Genomic DNA, 25,891 nt, shown 5'->3' with positions numbered 1-25,891 from the left:
TATTATGCTCAACAAACTTACTAATAGCATGAAAAGCTGAGTACCTACTTTTATCTGCATTAAAGATGCAACTTGGTGGGATTACAATTGCATCATTTTGATCAATTAGTATTGACTAATAAGCATCAATAAAATGATTAACCTTCTCTTCTTTAACCCTGATGCACGTGCCATGGAAATTGGTTCTATTTTTCACAAAGATAAGTTAGAGTTAAGTTTTGAAAATGAGCGTATCCAATCTTCTCCGGTACATAGCCTTTTTTCTTAAATTTATACGAAATTAAGTTTACCTCACAAAAATAACATGTTTTCATAATAGTTAGAATATATTATGAAAAAAAAAATTAGAAAAAAAAAAAAAAAACAATGAAAAATACTAATAAATTTTTTGGAATTAATCAATCATATATCAAATAAGAGAAAAAAAAGCTGCTCATAAGTTTAGTACACTTGGTTTTGAAGTGATTTTTAGGCGGAATCTTAACAAGGAGTGTGATTGCCTCTATTTTTTATGCAAAATGCATCTTCTTCTTACAGAATCGAAAGTTTTACAACAATGTTCAGTTGTTAAACCATTAAACGACTCTTTTAAATTTTCTCTTAGACCTTTAGTTGAAGTGACTAGTTCTTTGGTAAGTTTTCTGTCCAACATGGTCCAATCATTTTCAATCGGGATCAGATCAGTTGGTCTTCAGCTGGTCACTGAAGTATCTTGATATTGGTTTGTTCAAACCATTCTGTTACAGATTTTTTCATTACTTATATTTTAATATTAATAGTCTTCAATTAACTGTTTGTCTTTATATTTAATTTTGATATAGGTTTCGTTAAGTATTTAAGATTTTTTCAGGGGATTTTATTAATAGAGTTTAATTTACTGAAAATAATTTTATTTACTTTTATTAATAGAGTTTAATTTACTGAAAAGTAAATTAAAACGCTAATTCCATGATAGGACCATCACAGCTCAAAGAACTGCGTGATTCTGCATAAAATTTTTAACTTGAATGCGAAATAATAAGTAACGGAAAAATCAAAGCATGAGATCTACATTTTAAAAATGTATGTTCAAATATCTAAAGATATGCGACGAAGGATAATGAAGATAAATTTTACTTATCGTAATGCGGAACGTAGATCATCATTTAGTAATTATCACCAAACTAAATGGCGATGATAAAGACAACGTTGTGATGACAACAATGACAACAAGGACAACGGTGGTGATTGTTAGTTTAAATATCAAAGCCTAACTTTTTTTTTTGCGTCAAGCATGGGACATATTTGCTTAACAATAAAAACATGAAACGTGAAAATCACTTGAAAACAAAACAACATTTTGAATTATTTCAAAAACTTTAGTTTTTAAAAATATCTATTTAAAAATGATTTTACTTCAATCAGTTTGACCATTGATTTTAACTATTTAACTTTTCGCAATCTTAAGAAAGTTTAATTGGGAGATGGATTGATAATATTTTCTTAGAATAGCGAAAAATTGAATGGCTAAACAATCTATGAACAGAAAATCAGCAAGTTTAGCTTTAGAATTGGAGCACTTCATTGGCATTGATGATTGTACTTTATTGCTGCCTCTCTAATAATTTTTTTTTCATTTTTTTCGGAATAATTTTTTTTTTCATCTATTTTGAACAACCTTTTGAACAAATATTTTTCGAACATAATTATTTAACTTTCTAAATTTCAAATATTTTGATTTTGGTCGAGTAAAAGTTGAAATTTTTATGAATGTTAATAAATGTAGCAGAAGATCTCTGAATTTCCCCCAAAGAATTTTTTCCAATGAATTTTTCCCAATAAATTAGTTTGAGTTTAAAACTCTTAAGGCGTATTGGGCCAGTTAAACAAATTTTTAAAAGTGGTTTTCATGTTACATGTTGGTTTTATAACTCACGAGTAACGGTGATTGTGTATTTGAGCAATCTTTTATGTTATATGGCAGAGTTAGTGATAAGTCATTAACTTTGCTGCAAACCTAAAAATCGTTGATATGTTTGTTCTTGAGCTTTTGAATGTATGTATGTTGTATGTATGTATGTATGTATGTATGTATGTATGTATGTATGTATGTATGTATGTATGTATGTATGTATGTATGTATGTATGTATGTATGTATGTATGTATGTATGTATGTATGTATGTATGTATGTATGTATGTATGTATGTATGTATGTATGTATGTATGTATGTATGTATGTATGTATGTATGTATGTATGTATGTATGTATGTATGTATGTATGTATGTATGTATGTATGTATGTATGTATGTATGTATGTATGTATGTATGTATGTATGTATGTTGTATGTATGTTGTATGTATGTTGTATGTATGTTGTATGTATGTATGTTGTATGTATGTTGTATGTATGTATGTATGTATGTATGTATGTATGTATGTATGTATGTATGTATGTATGTATGTATGTATGTATGTATGTATGTATGTATGTATGTATGTATGTATGTATGTATGTATGTATGTATGTATGTATGTATGTATGTATGTATGTATGTATGTATGTATGTATGTATGTATGTATGTATGTATGTATGTATGTATGTTGTATGTATGTTGTATGTATGTTGTATGTATGTTGTATGTATGTATGTTGTATGTATGTTGTATGTATGTATGTATGTATGTATGTATGTATGTATGTATGTATGTATGTATGTATGTATGTATGTATGTATGTATGTATGTATGTATGTATGTATGTATGTATGTATGTATGTATGTATGTATGTATGTATGTATGTATGTATGTATGTATGTATGTATGTATGTATGTATGTATGTATGTATGTATGTATGTATGTATGTTGTATGTATGTTGTATGTATGTTGTATGTATGTATGTTGTATGTATGTTGTATGTATGTTGTATGTATGTATGTATGTATGTATGTATGTATGTATGTATGTATGTATGTATGTATGTATGTATGTATGTATGTATGTATGTATGTATGTATGTATGTATGTATGTATGTATGTATGTATGTATGTATGTATGTATGTATGTATGTATGTATGTATGTATGTATGTATGTATGTATGTGTATGTATGTACATATTGAATTCGTATTTCACTAAACCAGTTTCCTTTAGGTCTAAAAAGTTGTCTTTTAAGGGGGCTTTAAAACCTGCACCAAAAAAAAAGATTTAGAAAATTTAGCAAATGCTTTTTAACTCAGTTTTTTGAAACTTCATTCAGTATAAAGGAACAAAAAAAACAGTTAGACATAAAAGATATTTCCATTTGCTTTAACGTTATGCATCAAGACCACGGTGAATTACCAGCCTTTGATCAACACTTTAACTTTTTCCTCAAGAACGCTCTATAACAAATAAGCTATTGAATTGAGATTGAAGACCATCCATTGAAAGCAATGATGAATGGGGAGTTCAAGATCACTAATCAAAACGAACTTTATGAGCCGGAGCACCTCCTGCTGAAATAGTGAAATAAAAAATAGAAATCCTGTTGAAGTCCAAAATAAGATTCTTGTGCGGGTTGTTTTGACGCACCCTGCATTATTTGTTAATGTTGTTTCTGAATCATGTGAACTTTCTGAAACGTCAATAAACAAATACTCTTTAAGCATACTAAAGACATTTTTTTTTACATTTAACTTTAGATTAGCTTTTCAATAATCAAACACTCAGATTTAAGTTCTCTGTAAGCCAGTTACATAAGACAGTTTGCATTTTGGATATCTTTTAATGTGTGATTCCACCTTTATCAACGGGTTTAATTTCAATTTTTATTACGTTTTTAGTGACGTATAATTTTATTTTCTTAGATTGGATGTTCAAATAAGTATGAATCATTTTAAATTTTTTCAAATATTAACTATTGAATCTGTAAAACATGACTTTGAAGGTCTACTTGCATTAAATCAAATAAGACTTCGACTTGTGGTCAAAATATTTTAATTACGTTTCCATTTATTTCAACTCGCAGATGACAATACTTTGGGTTAACTTTTGCAAATTTTTCATACATAAATACATGCATACATACATAAATACATACATACATACATATATGCATACATACATACATACATACATTTTTTATTTTACATTTTGATATTGTTTACCTTCTGAATTGGGTTTGATTGCTATTTGTTTGCTTAGGTAAACCAATAGCAAGATTTAGTTTTTCAGGTGTTTTTTTTTAAATTTTAATTACTTCTCTTCTCACTCCTAATTCTTACAGGTTTATTTACTTTTGTTTTGTATTCATAATTGGTCTCTTTATTCTTTGTTATTACAATAAAAATTTGTGTGCTATTTTAGGATCAAGGACATATATTGATGCAATGTTTTCAGCTGTTTGGCAACTTTTTACTGATCAACTTTAAAGATTACATTTTTTTAAAATTACCTTGAAGTTTCCTTGAGTTACAATTTTGGTCAAATTAGATTTAAAATGTGCTCTAAACAGAGTGGTTAATTTTTTCTTTAACACTTTCAACATTTTTCACTGAATTATGTGATTAGCCTTTTTTTTTTTTTTTTTTTTTTTTTAATGTTTTACATGATACCAGAACTTTCATTATACTTTTAAAATACAAAAATGTTTTTCAAACATTTCCAAAATATATTTGTATATATAAACATGATAAAACAAGTTTATCTTTTAACACAAGAAATATAAGCCAAAATTTTATCTATTAACCATTTTTATATATATATATATATATATATATATATATATATATATATATATATATATATATATATATATATATATATATATATATATATATATATATATATATATATATATATTTATTTATTTGTATAAAATGAATAAAAACACCTTTTTATGGAACTCTGAGTTTCATGCCTTTCGGCAATCATCAGCCATAGTGTATATCGTAACTTAAAAACCGTTTAAAAATTACAAATTAAAATCACGGTAGAACGAGTTCTGACGTTACTAAACCGAAACTAAACAAAAAGACGTCAAAGGTTTTAGTCCCTGGTGTCGAATAAGGATAGCAAAAATTTCTTTGCATGACGGCACTTTGATATTATTTCATATCTTTTGTTAAGTAAGTTTTCTCCTTTGTATGATAATATATGAAATTTTTCGCGGAGACAAAGATTACAAACTTTTGCTGCTTGATTGTAGGGCTTGCATTGTGCTACAATCTTCTGTTATAGACTGCTGTTATAGACCACCTGTTGGTGCGTCTGAAAATCTTAGTTTCTTTTTACGGCAAAATATGATTCACAAAGGTAGCAAAGAAAACAAAATTACTTTTATAATTGGTGATTTTAACATAAACTGTTTAATTTATAGTAAAGATAAAAAAGTAAAAAGTTTTTATGATGAAATATTTATGGCAGGAGCGCTTCCTTTAATCAATCGCCCTACTAGAATAACCAAAAATTCAACGACGTTGATTGATAATATTTTTACCACAAATATTTATAATAAGAAATTACAAAAAGGAATTATAAAAACTGACATATCCGATCATTTCCCCATTTTTCTAACAATCCACACTGTATCCTCTAATAACCACGAAAGACAAAATGTAATAAAAAAACGTGTCTTCAACGAGAACAATATAAAATCCTTTCAATACCAATTATCACTTCTGCATTGGAAACATATTAACTTTAGTGATGACGCAAATACAATATATAATAAATTCTTTGATACGTTCTTCTCAATATACAATGCAAACTTTCCACTTTGTGAACAAATAACAAAAAAAAAAACCTTGAATAGTCCACGGACCACCAAAGGACTTAGAAAATCCTCTAAAATCAAACAGAAACTATATATAAAATATTTAAAAACAAAATCAGATGAAAACCATCAAAAATATAAAAATTACCAACATTTATTTGAAAAAATTCGTAAAAAACTAAAAAAAAATTATTATTCAAATTTAATAAGTAAATTTAAAAACGACACAAAAAGTACTTGGAGAACGTTAAAAGAAATAACAGGAAAACAAACAAAAAATTCAAATTCCCTCCCTAAAGTAATTAAAATAAATAAAACAAACATATATGAACCAAACGAAATTGCAAATGAGTTTAATAAATATTTCATTGATGTAGGAACTGAATTGGCAAGTAAGATTCCTATTACGGAAAAAACGTTTAGTGATTTCCTAGAGCCTATAAACAATTCGTTTTCTGTAGATAATTTATATTCTGACTTATCTTTTGATGAGTTTGAAAGAGCTTACAAATCTCTCAAAAGAAACAAAGCTACGGGTGCGGACGAAATAAATGGTAACATAGTCATAGATTGCTTTGAAAATTTAAAATGTGTTCTTTATAAAGTCTTCAGGGCATCTATACAGCAAGGTGTTTTCCCCGACCAATTAAAAATAGCTAAAGTTGCTCCAATTTACAAAGAAGGAAAAAAATCAAATATTAGTAATTATCGCCCTATCTCGGTTCTTTCAACCTTCTCGAAAATTTTAGAAAAAATTATATACAATAGAACATACAATTATCTTAATCTAAATAAACTTCTATATAAAAATCAATTCGGTTTTAAAAAAAATTGTTCAACTGAACAAGCCATTACACAATTCATTCTTGAAATCTCCAATTCATTTGGTAGATCACAATATACACTAGGTATTTTCATTGACCTATCAAAAGCATTTGACACGGTCGATCACAAAATTCTACTTAAAAAACTCAAATTTTACGGAATTAATGGCAAATTAATAAAATGGTATAAAAGTTACTTGACAAATAGAAAACAATTTGTTTCCTATGGTGATTATTTTCAAAATAAAAAATTAATTGACATAAAATGTGGTGTTCCACAGGGTTCTATTCTAGGTCCACTTTTGTTTCTAGTCTATATAAATGATTTAAATAAAGTTTCTAACCTTATGAGTATCATGTTTGCCGACGATACTAATTTATTTCTTTCAAACAGTGACATTTATGAGCTTTTTTCATATATGAATAAAGAACTCAATCACATCTCCAACTGGTTTAAGTGCAACAAGTTAACTTTAAACATTGACAAAACAAAATGGGTCCTTTTCCACTCTCTCGCAAAAAAGCGCTTTTTACTAAGTAATTTACCTAAACTTTTTATTGATAAAATTGAAATAAAAAAGGAGTCGGTCACAAAATTTTTAGGCATTTACATTGATGAAAATATTACATGGAAGTATCATATCGACTTTATTTCTACTAAATTGGCAAAAAGTATTGGAATTCTATATAAAGTCAGATACTATCTAAGTAAACAAAATTTAATTCAACTCTACTACTCATTTATTCATAGCTATTTAAATTATGCAAATATTGTTTGGGGAAGTACCTCTAAAAGTAAGTTGCGAAATCTTTACCGTCGTCAGAAACACGCAATGCGTATAATATGTTTTGAAAATCGTTTCTCTCATTCAAATATTTTATTTAAAAGCATTAAAGCACTCAACGTCTACGAACTTAATGTCTATAATATCTTATGCTTTATGCTTCGTTGTAAAAGTGAACAACCATTGTCGATTTTTAAAGATCTTTTTACCCATAAAACTATAACCAAATATCCTTTACGAAATAATAATTTATTACTTGAACCCTTTAGTCAAACAAAGTTTAATCAATTTTGCATAAACTATCGAGCACCATATTTGTGGAACAAAATTGTTGTTCCAAATTTTGATTTGTCAATTTCATTTTCAGTTTTTAAAACTAAATTAAAAAACTATCTTCTTTCTACTGGCAATATATATAAATATTTTTGAAATGAAAAATTATTTCACTCTGGATAATTTGTAGTATTATTTTCAGTTTTTGTTAATTCTACATTGTTACTAGTTATTAAATCAATTGTATTTTTATTTTATTATATATACACGTTTGATATATTTTATATGGTTCTGACGACAAGATCTTTTGGATCTTCTTTCAGATACCAAGTTTATGTATTGTTATATTGTTGTATTACGATTAATAATTGTAAACTAAAAAGGAAAAGAAAAAAAAAAAAAAAAAAAAAAAAAAAAATCTTCCATGTAATCACCGGTTTCAGATTTTTAGATTTTAGCATCCATATTTCTTTGGAAAGTTCGGTGTCATTTTTATATTTAAGTGCGTTGAAAGATTTAAGATGGTTGGCATATCTAAGTTTAAATGTAGTTTCACTTATACCGAAATAAACTTTGTCTTTGAATTGAGGATCCCCAGAATTTACAGTGGCTTGGTATACGACATTGCTAGAAAGGTATTTGTTATTTAATATAATATAATAACATAACAACAAAATTCTTCAAAGCAATAAATATAAAACAACAAAAGAATGCAACTGCATAGACAAAAAAAATTGTCCGTTAAACGGTTTTTAAGCAATGATATATTATATATAATATATCATTGTTTTTAAGTTACGATATACACTATGGCTGATGATTGCCGAAAGGCATGAAACTCAGAGTTCCATAAAAAGGTGTTTTTATTCATTTTATACAAATAAATAAATAAATATTGCTCTATTATTCAATAGTATCGAGCACTCTCAAACGAACAAGAGTATTTGTATTATTATACTATAACAATACATTATATATTTTGTATATATTTGCTCCGACAAGTTGAGCACTCTTCTCAAGTCGTCAACAAAATGGAAAAAATAAACCTGAAATACTCAATCAAAAATATACCGATTCCATCTAAAAAAGAATACAATTTAAAACTACTAAACAAAACAGAAATGCTTGTAAAGAAAATGAGATGGAAGGCGTTCTTCTTCATGAATAACTACCCAAGAAATGATTCAAGTTATACAGACTACGGAATTAAATTATCAAAATGCCCACCGCAAATAAATGAAATGCGTTGTTTTGAAAAAGACCTTATAAACCTAATTAAATCTATAAAATTTTGCAAAGTAAACTGCAAGTTTCAGAATAATATGCAAAAAGACTTAAAATCCATACGTACATCGCATAAAACATTAGTAAAGGCAGATAAAACATCTAAGTTGTATAAGTTATCTAAAGATGAATACAACAAACTGCTAACAAATGCAATTACTTCTACCTACAAAAAATCGTCGCCAGAATTAAAAGATCAAATAAATAAGGAAGGAAAAAACCTTTTAATCCACCATGAAGTGTTTAATAATATTGAGATAAACGGATCGTCCGGTTGTTTTTTCACTTTAAAAGACCATAAAGATAACTTTATTAACAACCCTTCAGTTCGCCTTTTAAATCCATCGAAAAACGAGGTAGGAAGAATTAGCAAAGTCATTTTATCTAAAATTATCTACGAATTAAAAAGTAAACTACAGCTGAATCAATGGCAAAGCACCCAATTTGTTATAGATTGGTTTAAAAACATCAAAAATAAACATCTTTGCAAATTTCTAATATTTGATATAAATGATTTTTACCCATCTATTAGTGAAACCACTCTTACCAATGCAATCAGTTTCGCCGAACAACATGTTGTTATAAATGATGACGATAAAAAATTAATATATCATGCAAGAAAATCTTTAATTTTTAAAAACGATGAAGCTTGGATAAAGAAAAGAGGCGGATTATTTGATGTCACAATGGGTGCATTTGATGGAGCTGAAGTTTGCGAACTAGTTGGTATCTTTATATTGTTTCAGCTTTCTCAATATTACGATAAAAATAATTTTGGCTTGTATCGTGATGACGGACTTGCTATTTTTGAAAACAAAAGCGGCCAACAAATGGAGAAAATTAAAAAGCATTTTACGAATATATTTTTAAAGGTAACAACCTAAATATCTCCATTCAATCTAATATTAAAATTGTCAATTATCTGGATGTAACATTGAACCTGATCGACAGTTCTTATCAACCATATTGTAAACCTAATAACCAATTTTTGTATGTTCATTCTGATTCAAACCATCCACCTAATAAAATAAAAGAAATCCCTCGCACTATTGAGTCAAGATTATCAACTATGGCAATAAATGAAACTGTGTTCAATAACTCTATTCTTCCGTATGAAGAGGCTTTACGTAAATCAGGATACAATTCAAAACTCACCTACCAACCGCAAATAGACAAACATCAAAGTAAACATCGTAAACGTAAAATTATATGGTATAACCCCCCGTTTAGCAAAAATGTTGAAACCAATATTGGAAAGCGCTTCTTAGCTTTAATCGACCAACACTTTCCAGTAGGACACAGGCTTCATAAAATTTTTAATCGAAACTATATTAAAGTTAGTTATAGTTGTATGCCTAATATCAATTCTTTAATAAATGCACATAATAACAAAATTCTTCAAAGCAATAAATATAAAACAACAAAAGAATGCAACTGCATAGACAAAAAAAATTGTCCGTTAAATAACCAATGCCTTTCTAGCAATGTCGTATACCAAGCCACTGTAAATTCTGGGGATCCTCAATTCAAAGACAAAGTTTATTTCGGTATAAGTGAAACTACATTTAAACTTAGATATGCCAACCATCTTAAATCTTTCAACGCACTTAAATATAAAAATGACACCGAACTTTCCAAAGAAATATGGATGCTAAAATCTAAAAATCTGAAACCGGTGATTACATGGAAGATTGTAGCACAATGCAAGCCCTACAATCAAGCAGCAAAAGTTTGTAATCTTTGTCTCCGCGAAAAATTTCATATATTATCATACAAAGGAGAAAACTTACTTAACAAAAGATATGAAATAATATCAAAGTGCCGTTGCACAGTGGAAAATAAAGTTGTGTTTCGGACCAAAAATCGATAACTTTTTTGTTACTAAAAAAAGAGATTTGAAATTTTTCACAAATGTAAAGTAGTATATAACGCTTCTTGAGAAATACTTTTTATAAGAATTTTTTGTAATACAATATTAAAAATAAATAAATAAAAATCAAAAACTTCAAAATTGGCAGTTTGTTAATTTACACTTTAACACAATGCTTTACAAATGTATAAAAATACCTTAAAATTATTAAAAACGACGAAAAATACATAAAGTGCTTACCTACTAATTATAGAAATATTTAAAACAGTTTCTTAATAACAATTTTTAAATAGTTGCTTTTATGAAATAATGTATAGGTATATTAAGGTGGTACCAGGGTAAAATCAACTTTTTAACAAGAAATTGAAAACTATTAATAGACTTTAGCTCTTTTCTATTAATGAACAAAAAAAATATATAAAACAGTAGCCCAAAAAAAAATTTAATGATGACGTCATTAATTATGCGCATAATTAGTGTTTTGTTACCCCCAAAACTGCTTATTCTTTCATCTAATATAACTAACTCAAAAAGAGTCAAAACTGCTTGAAAATTTGAACATGAATTTTTTAATGTATTAAGAATGTTGTCTATGAAACAGAATTTTTTAAAACATTTTTAACTTTACCAGGTTGACATTTGAACTTTAAGATATAAAATTAAGGGTAGTTTGGGACCAAAGCATGATAAAAATGAGTTTTAAATAAAAAATAACAAAAATTTGCTTCACAGACAACATTCGTAATAGGTTCATCTTTAAACCTGCAAAATTTCAGCCAATTATCTATTTTCTATGAAAAGTTATTTTTTCTGAAAAATTGAGATTTAGCGAGAAAAAAAGCGTTTCTAAGGTCGTTGTTATGAAGCAAGAACCAAACTGCTCTTTAAAAAAAGGCCAAATTTGATTAAAATTAAGATGATTTTTTACTTTTTGCAAAACGCATATTGAAATAGGTAGATTTAAGAATTCAAAACATTAATTTTGGTATTTTTCAAAATTTTATCAAAAATAGCCGTTTTTTACCCTGGTACCACCTTAAAGGTACTATATCATAACTACATAGGGACTTTCAGTTCCTGAAATCAGTTCGTTGACTTTCAAAAGCTGCAGAGTATCTTCATCAAGTTCTTGCACATTTCACGCAAAGAGTTTATTTGGCTCTTTACTTCATCTACAACGGCTTTAGTTTTCTTGGAAGTCTCTTTGCAGAATTCTATGCATATAGGTCGACAAAAACGAACATATGAAGGTGCCGGATTTTGCCAAACAACTGCGCCAGTTACTTTATTAATTAGTTTGATAGGCACCAAAGAACTAGTAAACAAATTTGCATCAGAAATAAGTTCAGATTCCTCTGGAAGTTTCTACTTGTATTGGCTTTGGCCAGAGGAACCATCACAGCCCCATTTACTATATGAAAGTAAATGCTTGAATTCAATACTGTACACGGAATCTATGGTCAAAATTCTAGCTACAGTATGATCCAATAAATCTTGCAGTTCCAGAATTTTCGGATGTGTGTTCGTAATTTCTATTGCAGAAGATGGTGGATAGCAGGTCTGTTTAATTTCTTGAATTTTACAATATGGTGGAAATAAGGAACAGTTTCGTTCATTTGTCACCTTCCTCATGTACAAATATTGTGCTTTTGTTAAATCTAAATCAATAAACACGCTGAGTGCTTCTTCATCAGTTAGCATATTTTTCTGGCTTGCGTTTTCCATAAAACTCGATATTAATTTTTTTTTGTCTTTATCAGCAATCCTTAATGATTCCACAAGTTTTGCTTCTGCTTCTTCTCCTATTGAATGCAACGCCTGAAGATATGTATTAAAGATATGCTCGAATCCATATTCCTTAAGTAACATGGAATTTTTTCTTTTTTTTGCTGGATTCTGACGAATCTCCATAAGACACGCACGGCCTTCTGCGTTTTTCAAAAGAAGTAGATGGCGTGGAGTCGGTAATTCCCTCTTCTGAGTTAGGTAAAGATACACAATATCCAACCAATCACTGTTTTTAGATAAAAAAGCTTCCTTTTTCCGTGACGCCAGTATCCATCGTTTATTAAAAGACGGAATAATGTGCCTTTAAATATCGCCAATGATGAAACACAAGTTGTCCTCAGAAAGTTGATAATTTTCTTTTAAAATTGTTGACAGTGCCTCAAATGTCTTTCCTCCATCAATATAGGAAAGCAATAATTTACATTTCAAACACTTAAAAGTTGTCATTTTAACAAGTCACTAAAGTAATTTAAGTAATATTCAATACTCAAACGAGTCGATTTAATTTCCACTGTGAATTTGTTATACTGATATCAATGTTTCAACTCTTTATATATTGGCAGTGTACATTCACCACAAAATGAGTGCAAAAATAAAAGAATGCCATGGTATCAATAAAAAATTGATAATAAATTAAAAAACATATACCAAGCTATTGTTATAAATGAACAAAATTTGAAACCACGATAAAAAGCGGTTTTCTGTTTTTTTACTTTTATCCCTCTGTTTTCGATAATTTCGGAAACCGCACGTTTCTGCAACTCGTTCTTATACATGTTTTTAATAAACACCTAGCCTACAATACTACATTAAATGTAAAGCGTGGGGAAGCGTGGGTAACTACCAAAAGTCTCAGTGAACTTGAAGAATGTTATTTTTTTCATTTATTTTATTGTTCAAATAATTACTCCTAAACTGAACCATATAAGTAAAAATGTATAATTTTCTTAAAATCTCCATAACATGAGCTTTTCAAAAATGTATAATACTTTATACTTATTCCTAGAAAGTTTTATAGAAAATTAACTTTTAAAGTGATGAAGCGAACAGGTTTGAAATGAACATCCGCAAAAGTAATAAACAATAGGGCTTCAAATCTTTTATTTTTACATAAAATTATGTGAAATTCCTGTATTACAGCAATGATTGACCATTAAACTATTAAATAAAATTGAAATATAATGACAGTAGCGACATTAGTAAAAAACATTTATGATATGCTGTTGCTCTACAATTTTCCACTGTGCGTTGTTGCGTTAAAAAAGTTAGTCGTTAAAAAAGTTAATAAATAGTTCTGCGCATGCGTGACGCTTGCGCAGTATGGTCAAAGAAGCGTTCGTTAGGGAATGAAATTAGACGTTTAAAAAGTTGCATTGTTTCATTAGGGTATGTAAAATAATAAAAATTAGTGTACACTTTATATTAAAAATGGCTGTCCATGTTTACTCAGTTGCTGAATTTATAAGCTTTACTACTGATATATGGACCAGTAGTTCATATGAAAGCTTCATGAGCCTGACAGGTCATTGTTTAGACAATACATTTAATCAGAAAACTTGTACTTAGAATAGCTCTATTTCCTGAGAGGCATACAGCAGCAAATATTGCTGAGTTGATTGAAGATATTATCCTGTATTTAAAATATCACCTTCAAAAATTCATTTAATAGCTGGAGATAATGGTGCAAATACTGTTAAGGCTATTAAAGATAGCCCATATGATAGTACGCCTTGTTTTTACACACACTGTAACTAGTAATTAATGAGTGTAATTTTGAACAAACAGTTGTCAAGAATGTCATTGCAAACTGCTATTCAATTGTTGGGCATTTCAGCCATTCTTCCCAAGCCTGCCCTAAACTTAAAGCTCTTCAAGAAGCAAATAATGTTCCTAAGCACAAACTTATTCAAAATGTTCTAACAAGGTGGAATAGTACCTGTCATATGTTAGAACTAATTTATAAACAAAGGAAACCTCTAACCATGTATGCACTTGAAAATGGTAAGCTTCCTTTATTAAATGCAAACAAATGGATGATTATTGGACAGTTTTGTGTTTTGCTAAAAGATTTCCACAAAACAAGAGTTTGCTTGAGTGAAAGAAATTCTATTGTCTCAGATATTATACCACAGATACAGTTTTTGAAACATTTCATTAATAAAGCTTTAATTGATGACAACTAATTCAATGGAGAATAGTTTCAAACAATATACTGATAACTATAACATCATCTTGTCAATATTTCTTGATCCCAGATTCAAATTATAAATGTTCAAAAATGAAAACACCTTTTCAGCTGCTAAAACAAGTACTGAGAACATAACCATTCAACTTATTAAAACCCATGAAAATATAAAAAACATCAGTTACTGAAAATGATCTGTCTGCAGCTTGTGACATTGAAAATATTGACTTAGAATATGAAAATAATGGTACAGTACTAAATGAATAGAAAGATATAGTAGAAATGGGTTTTGACAATTGCTTAGAAGAACTTGTAGGATTTAATTCTAAATAAATTGGTCAATCACAAACTTTAATTTCAAATGAAACTTTATTAAACAAAATTCAACACTACTCAAATGAAGACTTTATTGACAAAGAAAGCAATCTTTTGTTGTGGTGGAAATCACAGAAAACCAAAATGCGACTATTAGCAAAGCTTGCTTTAAAGTATTTAAGCTGCCCATTGTCTTCTGTGGAGAGTGAAAGACTTTTTAGTATAGGTGGAAATGTATATACTGCAAAGAGATATAGCTTAACAGGAGCTCATGGTGAAATGTTAATATTTCTGAACTATAATATGAGAATTTAAAAATATTTGATTTTGTATATATTACTATAATTAGTATAGTATAATTCTTTTAGAAGTGAGTATCTATGTTCTATTTTTTCATGAAATATAATTTATTTAGGAGTTTAAAAGCTTTGATACTATGAGGAGGTCAAATGAAAAAAAAAATGTCATGAAAATTGTATAACTTTGTAGAATTAGAAAATTACAGGGAAAAAAAATTTGGAAAAGATAATTGAAACTCTCTTTGAGAGCTTTTGCTCAAAAATAAAAAAAGAATGCCTCCCAATGCCTTAATCAAAATTTCAAAGCATATTCTGTTGTGGATTTGAGGGTTGCGCAAATTAAAGAGTATCGTTAGCCAGGGTAACTTTGGTCAGTTTTGGGAGTTTTTCTTAAACATCTCTGAATCTTATTAATTTTTTACAGTTTTCTCTTGTGGTAATAACATTATAGGTCTTGGCTATAGGCCTCTATATTTATTTTTTTAATTTTTTTATTACAAATACTTATTTTTAAACGCCGAAAAGTGACCAATGTTACCCCAGGTTTTTATCATGTTTGATCAATAATACCCCTGCTATGGGGTAACATTGGTCACTTTTCGGAGTTTTAAAAAATCATCAGTCCTTAAACACTTAGAGAAACATGAAAAGAACATTTAAATGGACAAAATATTTTGCAACTAGCTCCCTGTTATTGTGCAAAAGTCATTAAAAGTCATTTTCTAGTAGGTCATTATCGTCATCTGAGGATGATGACACTTGTTCAACTCTTGCCCTTTTCTTGTTATTCTTGGTATTACTGTTATTCTTGGTGTTATTGTTATTCTTTGATGTGGTAGGAGTTGTGTTATTCACCAGATCTTGTGGTGTTATCGCTTTGCCAGGTGTGATCTTTTTCCCTCTGGTGCGATTTGTTTTCCCATCCTGTCCACAATGTTTCACTAATAGACCTATATCTTCATTGAATACTTCCTTAACAGTACTACCGGTACCTCTTCCAATGTCTTTGTTAACCTGTGGCAAACGCTTCATGACCATTTCTTTATCGAAGGGAAATATTCCACATTTTTTGGTATTGATTCTTTGATGCGCGTTTCTATCTTTAGCGGACGGAAAACAGCAACGTCCAGCGGTTGAAGCAAATGGGAAGCGTATATTCCGAACTGTCGACTAGCCTTTCTCACGCTTATTCTCCCAGTTAAACATTCTTTTATAGCATTGGACAACGTTTCTTGACTGTATGAAGTTGCATACGCTCTTGAACCACGCTTTCGCTTATATTTCCTCGGCATTTTCACCGGCTAAGAATTCAAATGGTTCAATAAATGTATCAGAAGTGTCAAAAAATGCCAAAATAAACTCAATGTAGTCTACGAAGTAACTGTGCTATATTCACAAAAACTGTTGATATACCAAAATTGTTGATATAATAGTCGATATATATTGTTGGTATCTCTAAGAAAATTAAAACATGTTATCTTTGTTAAGTTCTAGGAATTTAAAAAAAAATCAACAATTGACCCCGGTCAACAAAGTCACCCCGGCGCACAGTGGAATATTGTAGAGCAACAGCATATCATAAATGTTTTTTACTAATGTCGCTACTGTCATTATATTTCAATTTTATTTAATAGTTTAATGGTCAATCATTGCTGTAATACAGGAATTTCACATAATTTTATGTAAAAATAAAAGATTTGAAGCCCTATTGTTTATTACTTTTGCGGATGTTCATTTCAAACCTGTTCGCTTCATCACTTTAAAAGTTAATTTTCTATAAAACTTTCTAGGAATAAGTATAAAGTATTATACATTTTTGAAAAGCTCATGTTATGGAGATTTTAAGAAAATTATACATTTTTACTTATATGGTTCAGTTTAGGAGTAATTATTTGAACAATAAAATAAATGAAAAAAATAACATTCTTCAAGTTCACTGAGACTTTTGGTAGTTACCCACGCTTCCCCACGCAAGTTCACTGAGACTTTTGGTAGTTACCCACGCTTCCCCACGCTTTACATTTAATGTAGTATTGTAGGCTAGGTGTTTATTAAAAACATGTATAAGAACGAGTTGCAGAAACGTGCGGTTTCCGAAATTATCGAAAACAGAGGGATAAAAGTAAAAAAACAGAAAACCGCTTTTTATCGTGGTTTCAAATTTTGTTCATTTATAACAATAGCTTGGTATATGTTTTTTAATTTATTATCAATTTTTTATTGATACCATGGCATTCTTTTATTTTTGCACTCATTTTGTGGTGAATGTACACTGCCAATATATAAAGAGTTGAAACATTGATATCAGTATAACAAATTCACAGTGGAAATTAAATCGACTCGTTTGAGTATTGAATATTACTTAAATTACTTTAGTGACTTGTTAAAATGACAACTTTTAAGTGTTTGAAATGTAAATTATTGCTTTCCTATATTGATGGAGGAAAGACATTTGAGGCACTGTCAACAATTTTAAAAGAAAATTATCAACTTTCTGAGGACAACTTGTGTTTCATCATTGGCGATATTTAAAGGCACATTATTCCGTCTTTTAATAAACGATGGATACTGGCGTCACGGAAAAAGGAAGCTTTTTTATCTAAAAACAGTGATTGGTTGGATATTGTGTATCTTTACCTAACTCAGAAGAGGGAATTACCGACTCCACGCCATCTACTTCTTTTGAAAAACGCAGAAGGCCGTGCGTGTCTTATGGAGATTCGTCAGAATCCAGCAAAAAAAAGAAAAAATTCCATGTTACTTAAGGAATATGGATTCGAGCATATCTTTAATACATATCTTCAGGCGTTGCATTCAATAGGAGAAGAAGCAGAAGCAAAACTTGTGGAATCATTAAGGATTGCTGATAAAGACAAAAAAAAATTAATATCGAGTTTTATGGAAAACGCAAGCCAGAAAAATATGCTAACTGATGAAGAAGCACTCAGCGTGTTTATTGATTTAGATTTAACAAAAGCACAATATTTGTACATGAGGAAGGTGACAAATGAACGAAACTGTTCCTTATTTCCACCATATTGTAAAATTCAAGAAATTAAACAGACCTGCTATCCACCATCTTCTGCAATAGAAATTACGAACACACATCCGAAAATTCTGGAACTGCAAGATTTATTGGATCATACTGTAGCTAGAATTTTGACCATAGATTCCGTGTACAGTATTGAATTCAAGCATTTACTTTCATATAGTAAATGGGGCTGTGATGGTTCCTCTGGCCAAAGCCAATACAAGTAGAAACTTCCAGAGGAATCTGAACTTATTTCTGATGCAAATTTGTTTACTAGTTCTTTGGTGCCTATCAAACTAATTAATAAAGTAACTGGCGCAGTTGTTTGGCAAAATCCGGCACCTTCATATGTTCGTTTTTGTCGACCTATATGCATAGAATTCTGCAAAGAGACTTCCAAGAAAACTAAAGCCGTTGTAGATGAAGTAAAGAGCCAAATAAACTCTTTGCGTGAAATGTGCAAGAACTTGATGAAGATACTCTGCAGCTTTTGAAAGTCAACGAACTGATTTCAGGAACTGAAAGTCCCTATGTAGTTATGATATAGTACCTTTAAGGTGGTACCAGGGTAAAAAACGGCTATTTTTGATAAAATTTTGAAAAATACCAAAATTAATGTTTTGAATTCTTAAATCTACCTATTTCAATATGCGTTTTGCAAAAAGTAAAAAATCATCTTAATTTTAATCAAATTTGGCCTTTTTTTAAAGAGCAGTTTGGTTCTTGCTTCATAACAACGACCTTAGAAACGCTTTTTTTCTCGCTAAATCTCAATTTTTCAGAAAAAATAACTTTTCATAGAAAATAGATAATTGGCTGAAATTTTGCAGGTTTAAAGATGAACCTATTACGAATGTTGTCTGTGAAGCAAATTTTTGTTATTTTTTATTTAAAACTCATTTTTATCATGCTTTGGTCCCAAACTACCCTTAATTTTATATCTTAAAGTTCAAATGTCAACCTGGTAAAGTTAAAAATGTTTTAAAAAATTCTGTTTCATAGACAACATTCTTAATACATTAAAAAATTCATGTTCAAATTTTCAAGCAGTTTTGACTCTTTTTGAGTTAGTTATATTAGATGAAAGAATAAGCAGTTTTGGGGGTAACAAAACACTAATTATGCGCATAATTAATGACGTCATCATTAAATTTTTTTTTGGGCTACTGTTTTATATATTTTTTTTGTTCATTAATAGAAAAGAGCTAAAGTCTATTAATAGTTTTCAATTTCTTGTTAAAAAGTTGATTTTACCCTGGTACCACCTTAATATACCTATACAGGGTGGCCCATAATTAGTGTCCCATCTTAAAAAAGCAATTCCTTGAAAACTAGGGATGGAAAACACATAAAACTTTTTGATAAACAATTTATTAACAATATCAAATAAAATTTAAAGATTTTTTTCGAAATGTCGACCATCGGCTTTCACACAAGCTTCAAGACGCTTTGGAAAGTCATCTACGGTGGCACGCAAGTAGGCGGGTGAAAGCGAATCCCATGCTTTTTGAAGCGCTTTCTTCAGAGAATCAATCGTTTTATGCGGTTTTTTGCACGCTTCAGCTTCCAGAACACTCCACACTGAGTAATCCATTGGATTGCAGTCGGGACTACTTGGAGGCCACTCATTGTGCTTGATGAAATCGGGGGTGTTTCGGCCGAGCCAATCTTGCACAATTTTGGCTTTGTGGGCTGGAGCACTATCCTGCATGAATGTCCAACAATGTCTACGAAGCTCCTTTTGACTCCATGGAAGTATTTCTTTGATCAAAACGTCATTCAGATAGTTTTGGGCTTTTACTTTAACGCCTTGTTGAACAAAAATCAATGTCTTCTTGGTGGCACTGATACCCGCGAACACCATTACTGAAAGAGGATGTGCTGCCTTTTGTATTGTGATATTAGGCTTTGAGGAAGCGTAGACACGATCATTCTGCACATTGTGATGTTGTTGAACTGTAAAAATCTTCTCGTCTGTGAAAACGATGTTGAGATGAGCGTTGTTGGCGAAACGGGCGAGGAGATCCTTGCAGCGATCCTTGCGCTTCTGCTTTGATGCCTGAGACAAAAGCTGTGCAGGATTTTTCTTGTAAGCTGTCAAATTTAGATAATCCTTGGTAATTCTTCCAAGAGAACTTCGAGAAATTTGGAGCTGTTTGGCCATTTGTCGCATACTGCGTTCTGGGTTGCGGCGCACCCGTTCATGAACTTGCTTGATTTTTGCATCAGTCACCACGGAGCGCTTTCTTCCTTTGCGTGGACGATCTGACATTGTTCTCAATGCTTTGAAGCGTTGAATTGTTCTATAAACAAGCTTTCGCGGCACTTTGAGTCTAGTCTGGATGTCGCGTGCTGAAACTCCTTTCTCATGAAAATCAATAATACTTTGCCGATATGGTGATGGTCTTGTCATTGCTAAAAAAACAAGTAAAGTGAGTGAAGGCAGCAGTAAATAGATCAAAATATATAATAATATCAAAAACCAAAGCAAAATTAATAGTTTTCCATCCCTAGTTTTCAAGGAATTGCTTTTTTAAGATGGGACACTAATTATGGGCCACCCTGTACATTATTTCATAAAAGCAACTATTTAAAAATTGTTATTAAGAAACTGTTTTAAATATTTCTATAATTAGTAGGTAAGCACTTTATGTATTTTTCGTCGTTTTTAATAATTTTAAGGTATTTTCATACATTTGTAAAGCATTGTGTTAAAGTGTAAGTTAACAAACTGCCAATTTTGAAGTTTTTGATTTTTATTTATTTATTTTTAATATTGTATTACAAAAAATTCTTATAAAAAGTATTTCTCAAGAAGCGTCATATACTACTTTACATTTGTGAAAAATTTCAAATCTCTATTTTTAGTAACAAAAAAGTTATCGATTTTTGGTCCGAAACACAACTTTATTTTCCACTGTGCGGCGACTAAAGTTACTCCGGTTGACGGTACCATTTTGAATACTTTTTTAACGGGCAAACTTTTTTAACGCCGTAAGGCGTTAAAAAAGTTTTAATGATTTTGCGCATGCGCAGATTTCACATTTAATAAACTTTTTTAACGACTAACTTTTTTAACGCAACACCGTCATGCAAAGAAATTTTTGCAATCCTTATTCGACACAAGGGACTAAAACCTTTGACGTCTTTTTGTTTAGTTTCGGTTTAGTAACGTCAGAACTAGTTCTACCGTGATTTTAATTTGTAATTTTTAAACGGTTTTTAAGCAATGATATATTATATATAATATATCACTGTTTTTAAGTTACGATATACACTATGGCTGATGATTGCCGAAAGGCATGAAACTCAGAGTTCCATAAAAAGGTGTTTTTATTCATTTTATACATATATTTATATATATATATATATACATACATTTATATATATATATATATATATATATATATATATATATATATATATATATATATATATATATATATATATATATATATATATATACATATATATATATGAGTGGACCGGTGAAAAGTTGCCAAACAGCTGATGAAATATTGCATCAATACATAGAAGTTGTTCATGAATATGAAGCAAAAGGAAAGGCAGATCGCAAAAAAACCTGGAAGAGAAAGGAGTTTCCTGCTATTGGTTTAAGCCTCTACTTAAGCAAACAAATTACCAATTCATCAAAATATATACTAACATTAATTGCAATGAGAAGATAAATAATATCAAACTGCAACAAAAAACTTTTTTTTTCATGAATTGGTTTTGACAAGGATATGTGGGTGTGTTTCCCTCGTCAGTTATGCCTTTGCCACAGCAATCTTGGTTTCTAGTTTGGTAATGTAGAGACAGTTATTGAGAATATAACTACATCTAATTAGATAATACAGCTGTTTTATTGACAATAAATGCTTATTAAAAGCCTTAGTTAAAATTAGAAATGTTGTTGTTGAATAAATGATGATGAAGATGATGATGAAACCAAATTAGATGCAAATGAGAATATTGATGATGATAACGATGGGGCTGATTGTGGTAATATTAATGATTTATCAAGGCAGATGCACTTATGATTAATATCTAAATCATATTCTTTGATTGAATTAAACTTTTTTTTACATATACATGCAACAGTCAACATAATTAAAAGATAATTTGTTTTAATACTGAAAATCAAATCTTCAGGTAAAATAAGCTGTTTATATTTTGGACATAATGTTCCATTGAGTTGGTTAACCTTTATATTTTCCACAAGACAAAAAAAACAATAAGTATTCACATTTTTTTAGAGTTGCTGGTTGTTTTGGTATTTTACCATAAAAATTACACTGGTAAAGCTGTAAATGAGGATTGATTTCTTTTTTTAGTTCTTCGATATCTATTTCCAAGTCATGTGCTGTCACAATGCTTTTTTTAATGGTAGCAATCATGGAAGATGACCACACTTTTTTACCAATACCAGGGCAACAAATAACCTTTTTATTTAAAACATTTAAACTTTTACTGAGTTTTTCTAACTGTTTGCAACAATAGCATTCATCACAATTAGTTCTCCAGTTGATATTTAAAAGAAGTGTTGTTGATTTCATTCTTTTGATCATATTATTTATGGTATCATAACATTTTGAAAATTTTTAGATGAGTGTACATTCTCTAAATCTGACAACATGACATGGAATACATATTTCAATGTTACTTTTTTGGTTTATTCCAATATGATACTTTTTTTTCCCAACCAAATATCCACAGACCCTGTAAATAAGATTTAAATTTTTGTAATGGATTTTCATCTAAAAATAATAAAACTTTTTGGATAGTTCTTGTGAATAACCATCAAACTTAACCACATGCATTATGTAGTGTTTATATTCATGAAGTAAATTAAGCTAATAAATCAATGAAAAACTTCATATAAAGTAAAAGATTTTATTTAAAATTATTAAAAACATTTAGTCAAATTTTTTACATAAGGACAATTTTTATTTCACAAACGATATAAATAAAATGTTATCAATTTAGGACAATGGTTAGATGTAAATTTTGAACAAGAAAAAAAATTGAGTGCTAAGATTTTTTATAAGTAATAAAAAGTTAAAAGGTTCATATAAGTAAAAGTAGAAAAACTTTTAACTTTTACCGCTCAAAAAAAATGTAAAAAATCAAAGAAAAAATTTTTTTAGGTAGATCCTCTTCAATCATAAAATAATATTCCCCTTTCATTTTACTTACTTCTTAATAAAATTAAGTTACCGAGACATTACTAACAGTCTAAAAGCTTGTTATCAACGTAGGCGATTTTAAAAAACGTGATAAGTAATGAAAAATTGGTCGTTAAGTAAAAATTCATTCTGTAACGAAGGTCCGAAGCCATTTTGAAAGTTCTAAAATTTTCATAATCCAACTGCGCTTGCGCACAATAACCTGTCGCTTATTAACAGAGTTTGAACGACCGTGTATAGGGGATAAGTAAGTGACAACTAATTCTGCAAGCTCACTTCTATCATCTCTTATAATACCTGGTTTACCAACGTATGCTTTGCAAAATCTTAATGACTTCATAGCTGCCTTCTTTAAAAGACTTCTTTTAACCTTATTCCAATCAAACCGTAATAGTAGAACTTAATCATAGTTAAAATTAGGTTCTTCAAAAATATTTTATAAAATTATTATTATAAAACAAATTATAAAAATATCGGATCCCATGAAAACAGCGAAGAGTTGCATCATGATCTAGAAGTAGAATTACTTTATCAGAATCTAACTGTGTGCAAAAATTTTGTGAACGCTGTATAATATTTTGGAACGTTTTGGTTGATAAACGATATAACATATATCATAGTTGTTAAAAAAAAAAAATTGCTGATTTGGCAATGTTAAAAAGGCTTCTGATATTGGTAATGTTAAATAAGCGGATAAAATTTAGAAAAACATCAGTCTTGATTAATCTAACGATTGATCTATCAGCCTAATGATTAATCAATCTAAATCAATCAAAAGATTGCTTTATTTAGATCAATCTAATAATTGATCTAAAGTAATGTTTTTTGCCTCTCGTGTTAAAATGCAGGCTTTAAGAAAAGTATTGTATTGTTGCTATTATATTATGGTATTTGAATACGGCGAAGAAGATTTTTAATGCTCTTTAATTTTTCTCATTTCAAAGTCATGATCTATGTTTTCGTCTTTGACCAGCCAATTTTTTTTTTCATTTAAATGAATAAGACAGTTCAAGCATGTGCGCATATGTCATCATGAATCAACGATTTAGTTTCTATAACCTCAATGGTGCAATGCAAAGCCTGGAATCTTTCCTTTTCGCGCTAACTTTAAAATAAATATTTTAAGTATTTCTTTTTTTTTTTTTTTTTTTTTTTTTATACAACTTCAATAAAGTTACACATCCGTTACATTAAAACTACATGACATCATATAATGCAACGTAAATAAAAAAAAAGAATATAACATAATATTACCACGTATAACATCATAATAAGAAGTGGTTTAGCAAGTAGAACACATCATAATAAAACGTGGTTTAACAAGCATATTTAAGTATAACGTAAAATAATAGAGTTTCTTATCATAAAGACTATCAGTATTTTTTAAAAATAATAGAATAAAAATAAGAAAAAGATAAAAAGACAAGAAATTTTCTTGTTACTTCAAATATATATATATATGTTGTTGTAAAGGAAAACTCGTAGAAGTCTATGAAGACTTATCATGGAGTACCTTTTCAAATTGTTAAATAAAGTCTGTTTCATATTTATATATAGTCAAAATACAGTCAGTGATACACATAAATATTTCAGTATAGATTCTGTTGTTAAGTTTAATACATATCAATATAATTGTTGATATTAAGTACGAGGTGTTTTATTTTATTTTTTAAGTTGGCAGGATTATTTAATACTTTAAGTTCTATATTTTTTGATATTATTTTGTTATACAGGTACGGACCCCGGTAGGAAATAGAAAACCGTGAGAACTTTGTTGTTCTTTTAGGCAGTGTGAAATTACCTGTTGCTCTTGTTATATATCTATTAGAGTTAACTTGAAAGAAGTTATTTAAAAAATGCGATGGGACTAGTCCAAGTTTGTATTTTAGCATAAATAGTACATTTTGGTAGATGTTGATTTGGTAGACATTTAGTGCATTTAAGGTTTTTAGTAAGGGTTCAGCATGGGTGAGTTTATCTTTATCATAAACTAGTCTTGATGCATGTTTTTGACTTATATAAATAGTACTCAATTTGGATTTGTGTGTACTTGCCCATGTAATATTAGCGTACGTAAGATAACTTTGGATGTAAGAAAAATAAAGCGATTTAAGGTTATGTTGGGATAACATAGGTTTAACTTTGTAGAGTATCCCAATATTTTTCGAAATTTTGGTGTTTATTGTACTTATATGGGCTCTCCAAGATATATTTTCGTCAATAAGGATCCCAAGAAATTTAGTTGTTTCTGTTCTTTCAATGTTTACCTTATCTATTTTTAGTGAGGGAAGGATAGTAGGTATATTATTT

General features: G+C 29.3%; 1 protein-coding gene across 3 annotated transcripts; it reads right to left on the bottom strand.

Annotated features, from left to right (window-relative positions):
• Window positions 1-1,014: 1,014 nt before the first annotated feature.
• Window positions 1,015-5,794, bottom strand: LOC149887953 (uncharacterized). Of its 3 annotated transcripts, none has more exons than XM_090088256.1 (2): window positions 4,857-5,794; window positions 1,015-3,599 (listed from the first exon to the last, which is right to left on the bottom strand). In XM_090088256.1, exon 2 carries the CDS (start codon window positions 3,098-3,100, stop codon window positions 1,997-1,999), a length of 1,104 nt encoding a protein of 367 aa, XP_089944382.1. In that variant the 5' UTR covers window positions 3,101-3,599; window positions 4,857-5,794; the 3' UTR covers window positions 1,015-1,996. The 3 variants fall into 3 exon arrangements, with proteins under 3 accessions (XP_089944382.1, XP_089944383.1, XP_089944381.1); XM_090088257.1 differs by having other exon boundaries at window positions 1,015-3,477; XM_090088255.1 differs by having other exon boundaries at window positions 1,015-3,480; window positions 4,857-5,790.
• Window positions 5,795-25,891: the final 20,097 nt, after the last annotated feature.

The sequence above is a fragment of the Hydra viridissima genome, unplaced genomic scaffold, assembly GCF_058129835.1.
Source record: "Hydra viridissima isolate aposymbiotic clone 2 unplaced genomic scaffold, HvirCarnegie_v1 scaffold_5, whole genome shotgun sequence".
Classification (NCBI taxonomy): domain Eukaryota; kingdom Metazoa; phylum Cnidaria; class Hydrozoa; order Anthoathecata; family Hydridae; genus Hydra; species Hydra viridissima.
This window is presented reverse-complemented; position numbering and strand designations above follow the sequence as displayed.